We start from the raw sequence: 11,071 nt of genomic DNA, 5'->3' as shown, positions 1-11,071 counted from the left end.
ATCTAAAGAAAAATTACCATTAGTTGGAGAAATATCGAAATCACTCCTACCAAGCAGAAATCTACAAATCTAACGAGTAATAGCTGAAAAATTAGGACAACTGAGAAAATGATTATGGTCACAGACAGAAGAAAGAGGTTAGTGTATCTTCCATGCAGTGTAAAGAGAAGGAATATGCTGAAATTGGGTGGAGCTGTGCTGATTTCCTCCACCTGCTTTACGTTATCTTCACAGTCAGAGAGGCTGCTTTGCTCTCAAAACGTCATAACTCCAATGCCTGTTAGTGAAAATTTGCATACGAATCATGAGCAGTAGAAACTCACRGTTTCTCGGTGGTATACCTCCTCTCGAGTAAAAACCATGAGAACTGTATTATTCTGCCCAATATTTCCAAGAGTTTAGAAACTTAAAAACCATGAAAACTCACTTAAAATATTTATTAATTAAAAAAAGTTAAATATTTATTTATACAAAGATGATGAGAAAAAATCTCATGCAGACTCTTCACATACAATAACATAATTCAAATCGTACTATGATGGTTTTACAAAATAACTTCTTTATCGTAATTTTTATGGAGAAGTGTTGCTATTATCCATGTGCCTGAAAGCACCATTCACAGTAATTAGAAAGCTATTTCTGAAATTTCTGGTTTTGCTATGGAACATATGCCAAGATTTTCACACTCTTCACTATGATTAACAATTAATATCTTATTACTACCACTCAGAAAACTGGACACAGACACATGAACACTGAGTAATGAATTCCTGCATACCACTGTACTTCTAAACAATTTATGTTAATGCATAAAGTTGCCAAACGATTGCTCCAGATAATTCCCCTAAATGATGAAAATATCTTGAGATTGTTATGGATGGCATCTGTTTCTGCTTAATTACAAATCTGCATTGGATTTATAATTTGTGTATATTACAAGTAATTTGCATAATTAAAACAATTAAGGGATTGACATATCATGGCAATTAGAAATGCATCAAACTCTGAATGTTGTACAAAAGAGCTTCAATATGAAACATTAATTCTTTGAGAACAAAATATCCTTCAGATTCCTGCAGAACAACCTGGCTTCACAAATTCAATGTATGGTCACCAATCTTCATTTAGAGAGTTTTTCTCAGGGACATCCGGTTCTTCTTTAGCTGCTGGAACTCTAACCCCAAATGCTTTTTTCTTCATTTTAATTTCTACTGTGGTCACAGCATTAACTTGTATATTTATTGCCAATTTCAAGAATTTTTATCTCATTTTCCGTAGCCTTATCCTGTTTTCTTTGTCCCTCTTTTTAAGAATAAGTATGAATTGATTGAAAAAATGCTCTTGGTCCTTCTTCTTTTGAACAAGTCGAAACCGCTGATCTCTTCCATATTTCTCTGCAAACTCTTTAAACGTTGTTCTGCAGAAAAGAAAGACATTTTAAAGTTGCAGCTTTGTCAGTCCATTTTCGGACTCTTTGACCTGGATGCCACATTTACCTTGTGATATAGATATTAAAAACAAGAATGTGTCCTGCAAAATATTTACAACAACATTGCTGTAATGTCTGCGACAAAGAAACAAGACCAGTGCCAAAATTACTTGTGCTTCCCATTCACTTGATCTGCTTGCAATAGTTATTTTCATTATTGGTTTTGAGAAATCTGTGTGATCATTGACTGGACAATTTAGATTAATTAACACAGTATTTGCTCCAGCGCAGGTTTCTGCTGTCTCAGTCTGTCCTTGTCAGTGGCTTGTGCCCGATATTTCAATGATTAGCCTCTAATGGAGTGGAAAAAACACAACTAAGCAACTAATTAAAACAAATGCATTTTGACTATCAGGAGTATACGATACCTGAAGAAATACCATAGTAGCTTGATCTTTCCTAAAAATAGCAACAAATTAATTGTAAATGTGACAGCTACAGGCATAATAATGCAACTGAAATCCCCAGGGAGTTTCRCCTGAGGATCTTATAGCCAGGTCCAACATTTTCGAATGCAAACACTGTATCTGATAACAAAAATGTTCAGTCATATTTTTGCCAAATACCTTTATTAACTCAGGTAAACACGTTTGGCTTGTGCAGTGAGGGCAACGTTTCCACTGCCTCCCCCCAGAATTTGGCAGCAGAATAGCCAGGAATGATATGGGAGTGGTACCATAATTCAGTCAAAGACTAGTATGGAATAACAAGCTTTTTGGTTTTTTTAAACTCTTGGACTTTTTATATCACTTAGATGCACATTTTTCTAGCTGTGGTTTTTAATTTTCCTTTAGGTTACATTCACATTCCTGCGAGGAATGATGGAAAACTAGAGCGTTAAGGAAGGAGCGGAGAAAAGCAGTTGCGCTAGGAAGGCCAGAAATTCCCGTGCCCTGCTCGGCAGGTCTCTGCAGAGCGGCACATGGCAGCAGAACCGCGCGCGCAGAGCGGCCAGCGACGTCCCAGCAGCTCCCTGGCGCCCGGCCTCTTTCATCGACCACCTTGCCGGTGTCTCACCTGGCTGGACCCGGAGCGCCTGGCTTTTATCCCGGGAGAGGAAGGAGGCAGAGAAAAGCGGCCAGTGCGGGTTAGAGAGGCAGGTGAGGAGACGAGACCGTGCTCTCAGCGGTGCAGAAYGCCCTCAGAGAAAGGAGGGAGCAGGACAGAAGACCATGGCTGAGAACGGTATTTCAGCGACCACAGGAGGACTCACAGATGGGGATGGAGACAGGCAGGCAGGCTGCCCAGGGACGCTGTGCCACCTTCACCCTCGGGGGTTCTCAAGACCTGGCTGGACACAGCCCTGAGGAGCCTGGTCTGACCGTGCTCTGAGCGGGAGGTTGCACTAGATGACCTCCTGAGGTCAGGTTCATCCAACCCGAATTGTTCTACGATCCTATGGGTTGCACCTTGCAGCAGAGGAGATGATGAAAGCAGGAAAGGGGACCATCGTTAACAGTTAAATATAATGAGTGTATAGGAAGTAAAAAGAGTAACTACCAAAAAATATTACTAGAAGAACTGACTGAACTTTATAGAAGTTTAATTATGAAAAGATCCAGAGTTTTGCTTGACTAACCAAAGGCCGGATGGTTATATAAAACTGTCGTGGAGAAAAGTTTATGCAGACAGAAATGCAATAATCATCATCTTTTATGTTAGGATTCTGAGCCTATCTTAAAAATACAAGTTAACGTCTATCATATGTTGTCTACGTCAATCCAGGCGAGAACCTGGGGGATCCTGGAGAGGCTCCAGGTCCTCCTCGTGTTTGCTTTGGCAGGGCCGAGCCTGGCTACCCTGCCGCTGGCTGTTTACCGAGCGCATGCTGCGACGATTTCGGCTGCACGTCTCTGTCGCTACACCGGCACGCCGCGTCTGACTCGCTGCCTCCTTGTTTGTGCGCCTTGTCAGTGCTGCTGCGGAGTCGCTGCGCTCTGCCGTAWGAATTCTGCAGTATTTACTGTTGACTGAGCCTCTGCTCTAATTAGTGTGCAGATTTGTAACAGTCGCTTGGGTAAAGGTCTGGTTTTTTCTAATTTGATTCTTACCGCAGTATTAAAACGAAGCCGGAGATTACTGCAGGCACACAAGTTTCTTTGACTTTGGGCTCTCACAGTCAGCTCAAGACAAACATTAAGGTGTCAGATGTTCGCTGTTCCTGTAGGCCAGCACGGTTTTGCCCTTGCAGACTGAAAACATAACTGCTGGGGCCAGCGTTCAGCTGTTACATAAACCCAGATTATTCTCGGTTTTGTTGTCAAAAACTACTTACAATTATTTCCATACAGTCTGATGTATTGTTTGTATCTTTGCATCTAGGCAGGCAGTGCTGTGCAATTATCCGCATATTTAGTACAAGAAAACTGTAATTTCTTAGTTCCGACAATTTAACCAGAATTATAATACATAAACCTCTTTATTTTCACATAATTTACAAATGAAAGTGTTTTCCTAAGCACCGCATTTCCTATTGTGGAATTTTGGATCCATTACTTAAAAATCAATGTAGAAAAATAAATGATTGCATTGCAGGTCTTATTTTAATTTACTGATGCGTTAATAATAACTTTGTTAAATAATAACTTTGTTAATTATGTTTCTCTTCCATCMAAACCAAACCAAAATAAGTGTTTTTCACTAGTTCTACATAGATGCCTAATATTAATGTGACTTAACATTCAAGTACTAATTTTATATATGTGTGTGTGTATTATAAAAATATTATAAAATAAATGTGTTATGCAAAATATTACACACTCTAAACTGGAAAGAGAGGCAGAGAGGTATATTCCCTTTCCCAGTAATATAACAAAATAACTATGAAACATTRGGAAGAAGCAGTTAAGACAGCATTATAAGGACAGAAGTATAAAGTAAGTTGATGAAAAGAGTAGGTTCAATTTTACAGAGTCCCAGGACGGATAGTCACAGCCTAATTTGAGAAAACTCATTCTAACAAATCTCCATAAGGTAATGCCATACCTTGGTGATAACTTGGATTCTTCAAGAAGCTTTTTAAACTCTTCTTTGGCTAACAATAGTTTATTTTTTTTCTCTTTGTACTCTTCTCTTATCCTGGTCTTGACAAACTGTTCAAATATCTATTCAAAAAACGGAAACAAGATACAGTGTCTATTAATAAAGATTTTATGGTATTTATGCCCGATCAGAAGGTTTTTAATCTCAAGGACTACAATTCTTATCTGCACTCAGTATTTCCTGACTCAAAAGGGGTTGAATCTGCCTCATGGATGCCTGATCATTTGTTTTCATGAAATAAGTAGCTGGGAAAAGCTGTAATTTGGACAGATAATATCTTCATCCAATCATGAAGTATAACATAAATCAAGATTTCCTGACCTAGGTGTAGATAACTTGATCTTGCTCACAACTTAATGCTTATAGAATTATTACTTCTAGCTTGTATCCATACGACAGACTTGTTTGGATCTTGCACCTTTTCCAACTTGCTTGAGTTCTTGAATATGTCTATAATGCTGAAGAGCAATATTCTGTAAGTTACCCAAAGAAAGCCTGAAGACTTTTCAGTTCAGTTGCCATAAAACATGAGCTTACACATGATGCTCTGTACAAATCTACACAACAGCGTTAATGTGTTTGGAAGGGTCGACAGTCCTACTTCTAACGGTACTTGGCAGCTAAATATGCAGTAGGGTGCTCAGCATCAGGATTTTCAGTTTCATCAAGAGGAGTTAAGGACTTAGCTACATCTGGAAGTGCTGCCGACTGCTTTAATCACATTTTTAAATACCACAAATCTGGCCCTGTCGGTTCTGTGCTCCACAAAGTGTGGCACGCTAACTGTTGAATCAAAGGAGCTGTTCCTCAAAATGCCATTCGCTTTCCATATTCACCATCCTTTCCTTCTTGCAACAAAAAGTATAGGCATCAAGGATGATTACTACCACAGTTACTTTCTCTTCACTCATGAGGATGCACAAGCGCAAACCTACACTTCATGAAAGCTAAAGGAACTGAAATAAAACTGATACTTAGTATGGTATGAAGATAAAGGAAGAAACAGCACTGGAAAAGTAAACATCAAAAAAAATGCTATAAAAGAAGTACTGTGAAAAYCTAGGAAAACTAAGTTTATTATACTGCATGCATTTGTTTAAGTTGACTTTAAGAGCAGACTGGAAAAAATGGAAGAAAAAATGTAGGTGACGCTGTTACTGCTTGCCTTTCTAGTATCAGTGAATCTATCATAATGAACATAATAAATCAAAATTAACAGATAGCTCATTATCTAGTACAGTTGCTCCTTTACCCTTCACTGTTCCTCAACTTAAGTGTTGTAACGTCTTCTCACAGTTAATAACTCCTTGGGAAATACTGATGAGTAAGGACATCAATCTGCAGATATCCAATACCAGCTGGTGGTGCTCCTCGGACAATGCAAGGACACCCACRAGCACCGGAGTTCGCACTCCAAACTAGTCCGAACAGAAGTTCAAGTCAAGAGAAAATTCCTTGAGACACTTGCAGATAAAATGCACTCAAAACGCCTACCCTGCCTTTTCCAGCTACCCGTGTAACAAAACCGCGGTACCGGCAGTCGTGCTCTGACCATTCATTCACTCGCTCACTTCTCCTTTGAGTCAAAATTCAYCTCTAAATCCCTCAAACATCAATTTGTTTACATAATTCAAAAAGTACTCAGACACTCACTATTTGGGCCAYGTAGTCAGCATCAGTCAAGATAAATGTTTCCTTGTATCTAAATAATTTCTTTTACTAATTTTARTTGTACTTAAATAGATGCATCCATTAAATCGGTGATCTATTCTTGTCCAAGTCTAACTTTCTTCTTAAATTGCTCTTGGAGGAAAATGGGGTCTAATTAAATGAAACTGCTYAGAGTGAGCGTCCATAAATCCATTAAGTTTAGCAGCTAAAATATATTATATACCACGCGCTCCCAAGTTTAATATTTTTTTAACTCTGTTTTGTAGAACAGCAGCTAATGATCACCCTCTTCTACCTTAGTTCTGAGCTTGAATTATCRTCACTCTTAGAAACAACATCAACATGACTACGGCTTTCTATATATAGGACTGCCGACTACTTGCTTTTCATAATCCCTTTCCTTGAGCATTAAATATACCCCACAAACTAGGTCCATGTCAGCAACGCTTTAGCAAAGGTTTGTGTTATATAATGTACATTCATTACATATTTTTATTATTTTCATGGTTGATAAAACAAAAGTAGTAATAAATCTTGATTGACTGACCAAGGYCTATATTTTGTCCTTGCTGATTCACTGAAATAAAATACAAAACTCCTTGCTCAGTATCTTGTTTATCAGTATTTTCCATTCTACCAGTTTCTCTCACATTTTCATTCCCATATTTCATTATTATTTTATTTTAGCTTTTATCTTAGGAAAGAAAATATTGGAAAGGTAGTAAATGAAAATATACGTCCCCAATCCCTCAGTAAATACCTACAGGAAGCTCTCTGGAGAATCAATAAGACAATATGGGCCACAGTGCAATGCAATATGAATAAGAAGTTCATTTTTCACCTTGCTTATTTCAAAAACTGACAATTCCATATTCCAAATTCTTCCTTCTCCAAGATGACAAGAGGCTAGTAAGGAACAGAAATAACTACAGAATAAAAGAGTTCACCTTCTCTGCAACATCCTTGTATTTCTCCTAAATTTTTAGATTAATTTCCGACCCTGTGGTCCTTTCTGATCCYCAGTGATAATTAATGCCCAAATAACCATGGCAGTAGAACCTCTGCTTCCCTTTGTGGCTTGCCAGAAAAGCTATACCCTTTCAAACAGACACAGGCACAGCCACTGTGCTCTATCCATTTTTATCTACCAGGTTTAGTTATTGCAAAATAYAGCAATAAATACTACCAACTCCTAGAAAACATTCTAAGTAATAAAAATGAAGTAGTCCCTCTACAATATATAATACAAATCACAGTGGAAGCATTACCTTATGGTCATTACCCTTTCTACAGCTGAGTTTCCTAGACTCGACAGGATTTGTTCCTAAAACCTAAGAAACTCTTCGCTATGTGCGAATTCACTTGCTACCATTTGTTTTTCAAAGAAGGAGACAACATTTTCACTGAGCAGAACCTCAGTTGAGTYTCATGGACAAATTCAAGACTCACACTTTAATTCTATTCTACTCTTTATCCTATCAAGATAATTACTTTGTTATTACTGCTAATTTGAGAGACATTTGTTGACAATCAGAAGCTATACTACAGATAACACTCACCTGTTTACGTTCTTCAGAATTTAGTAGAAGGTAGCGTGGATCAAATACTATTTTGTGTAACTCTTTTTCCCATGTAGAAAATGCTGAAACCTGTGAAGTATAAAAATAAAGTTGCACTGAACAATTCTGTTAAGGACCTAAAACAAGGAAATGTTCCAAGGTGAAGCAAAGARTAGGTCAGAAAGCTAACGAACCCTCTAAAGGATGCCTTGGGAAGCGGGCAGTTGAATTTTAATGTTTCTGGCAATGCTCTGGTCCTCCCACACCATTACTATTGATTTGCTCTAGGTGGTCTGAATGAATATCTAGCAGATATTCATTCCACAATTGCTGATGGAAAGAATCTGTAGTAGGAATGGAAATACCCATTTTATTATCTCCTTTGGTAAGCATAACAGAAGCTTTGAATTCCATTTAAGCAATTATCTCAGCTTTAGTCCCTCCACTAAAAAATTTATATTATAACCAAAATAAGGCTTTCTGTGCATGCACACACTGAAGAAGTAATAGCGATTATCTTCAAAGCATCATGCTTTATGYAGATGTAACACTTCCCTCCAGTGGCACTTCATAGATGTCACCTCACCTCCATTTTGAGTCTTCTCCTACCTTTTTCTGCTGACTCCAGCTCCTTAGAAACTGAATCTAAGTGTTAATMCAAGTTAACTGCATCACTTTTATATTGATAATATGAAATGAAAATGTTACATTAATAAGKAAGCTCTTCTGTGTTCTCAAATAAACTCTTCAACTCTGGCTGGACTCTGCTACAATCAATCATGCTATAATCAGGTATTTTCTTTTGCAACCTATTTGTCAATATTAAAAGCATCATCAGCTAAGTAAGATTGTGAGGCCAAATAAATCTGAGAAGGTCCCTTACTTTCTTCTTTACCTTTGCCCAGGAGGTTTTACGAAATGACACTCTGAAAGCTTATGGCTTAAATTCCCAGCCTGGCTTTGATATCTTACRCAACATCACTGTTAATTAGTTCATTACAGAAAACTCTGGAGTAACATAAAATATTTCATCTAATTACAAAGAAGAGTAAATTCACTAAAAAAATTAATTATGTGAAGTATAAAATAGACTAATYAACAATCAAACAGGAAAGCTTTGATGATGCAAAGTGGGCTTAAATGGATTGGCTTTCCTACTAGACTTGTTAGCACTGGGAGCTAGGAAATTTCAAAGCTGCAAGCTAACTTTTAGAATGCAAACTGAGTAAGTTACCAGTGCTGCTCTCTGTAAAATAATACCAATGCAGGGCAACTGGTTACCAAGAAGGAACATGAAAATATATGGATCTTGAAACACAAATCTTTACAGCTTGAATGAAAAAAGCCATATAGCTCAGCTGAAAGATTATGTACGGACGAGGTATCGGTGCAGATTATATCTGCAGGGCAAATAAAGGAGTACAGAATTATGGGATATCCCATATTCAATTTTAAATTGGACTAAGTGTACTACTTAGGTAGCGTGTGCTGAAAAATCCTCACTGACAAAGYTGTTCTCTCTTAAGCATCTCTTCATTAAGCAAACTATGTAATTTGAGTTGAAGACAGACTCTGCTGGGGCACYGAAAGTCTGGCTAAGAGCTGTCCCTCCCAATTCTTTCCTTCTTGCCACCTATGCTAATGCCTCCACATCCATACAGGCAGCTAAGCGCTGACTCTCTTCTTTTCCATACAGAAGAATCAGCAYTAGGAAGCCTTTCCCAGGATGTCTTCTAGACTCTGTCTTGGACATCAGCTCTGCTCCCAGTACTAAGGCTAGTTTGAACTCAAGGATAGTTAAAGTAACAGCAATTTGCCATATAATAATTCATTTTTATGAATGTTTCTTCAGTTTACATTTCACATATGGCAAACATACGCCTAAAAAAATGTTGCTGCTGATATTATTTATAATTTATTTGTAGCTACAGATATCACATGCTGTTCAGGATACACATTTTGGACCTCTATAAATGAACATAAAATATTAACATTCTGACTAATCTCCAAGTGAGTATTGTACCGTGGTCTTCTTTATTACTGTGCGACATTCAGCCATGGAACATGTGTTGGGAGTGCTGGGGATGGCATCTCTTTCCAAAACAAATAATGACTTCTGTGGCCCAGTATCAACACACACAAAAGAGAAAACAGAGATCTGAGTTTGTCTTTGTTTTTCAATTCTGTACTCATGCTTTCAACCCAAATCCAAAGTACAGTGAAAAAAGCTTAGGAAAATTCAAYGTATTGAGTTTGAGAAGCGTGCTTAGAAGTGAAAGGGCATCAGAATAACTGATTTTACTTTTTCTTAGCTCTGGAAGCCCAAGTGCGATAGTAGGTTCAGATTCTGACCAATTTTTTACAGATTTATAAGAAAAGAAAGATGAAGTGTGATATTTGCAGTAGAACCATTTACCTTCATCAGTATAAAACTCACAGTTTTATGAATCTTTGTTCTGGTAAGAAACAATGCCCACATCTGGCACAAACTACCAAAAGGTATGCAAAMAATAGCAAGAAGCACATAGTGGCAGAGGACAGAAAGGCTCACTGGTTCCAGCTTTCCGCTATCATGGACATCCATGCCTAGGTTACAAGGTTTGCAGAGCTGAAATACACTTCACCTATCATCACCTACTGTTGGCTGTGAAATACTTCCCAGCATCCCAAAACAAATTAAAGACCTGTATTAAAAGACACTAAAAAATGGGATTCAGCTGCCTAAATGCAGGCATCTAGCAATTTTCAGACCGCCTAGGTGATGGAGGCGTCTGCACAGAGCTGGCAGGCACGACGAAGGAGCCACCTCAGGGCCTGGCCGATGGAGACCAGAGAGGGTCTTAGGGCATCTAAAACATGTCCTAGGAACAACCACACGTCTTAGGAAGACAGGGAGAAATTAAGAGCATATTCAAWGCACTTGTTAACTACACCTCTTGATCTGCCATGGCAACCTTCCCTCATCACTCCCACCACCACTTGGTTTGACCCTCAACACACGCGGCCTATCCTTCTGGAAAGGGAATTCTCTGGGTCCGTCTGAAAAAACAGGTGGAAAATAGGAAAAAAAACAAACTAGCCTGTTTGTTTATGCATTTATTTGGCAGAGACCTGTGTGAGTTACATACTGCTTATTGCATGACCACAGCAGTAAGTCCACTGCACATCGACACCACGACTAAAGCAGCTTAGAATCTAACTCCAATTATCAATATAGCTCTTTGTTAAAAACAAAACAAAACAAAACAGCGATATATAAACTAACCCTTCACACCCCCACGAAAACTGTCCTTAAATCACACACAAGATC

The 11,071-nt window shown here is 38.3% G+C and overlaps 1 protein-coding gene across 1 annotated transcript in view; it reads right to left on the bottom strand.

Moving 5' to 3' along the window:
* Positions 1 to 1,260: 1,260 nt before the first annotated feature.
* TCERG1L (transcription elongation regulator 1 like) overlaps positions 1,261 to 11,071 on the bottom strand; it is a 113,780-nt gene continuing 103,969 nt past the window's right edge. Inside the window, exons 9-11 of the mRNA XM_026065687.1 lie at positions 7,762 to 7,851; positions 4,475 to 4,593; positions 1,261 to 1,417 (exon numbers count right to left, since the gene is read on the bottom strand). Of these exons, the coding sequence (XP_025921472.1) occupies positions 1,261 to 1,417; positions 4,475 to 4,593; positions 7,762 to 7,851 (366 nt within the window). The remainder of the gene's footprint in view (positions 1,418 to 4,474; positions 4,594 to 7,761; positions 7,852 to 11,071) is intronic.

The sequence above is a fragment of the Apteryx rowi genome, unplaced genomic scaffold (genome assembly GCF_003343035.1).
Source record: "Apteryx rowi isolate R43461 unplaced genomic scaffold, aptRow1 scaffold_23, whole genome shotgun sequence".
In the NCBI taxonomy this organism is placed as follows: Eukaryota; Metazoa; Chordata; class Aves; order Apterygiformes; family Apterygidae; genus Apteryx; species Apteryx rowi.
Note: the sequence above shows the minus strand (reverse complement) of the source record. Positions and strands in the feature narration are given on the sequence as shown.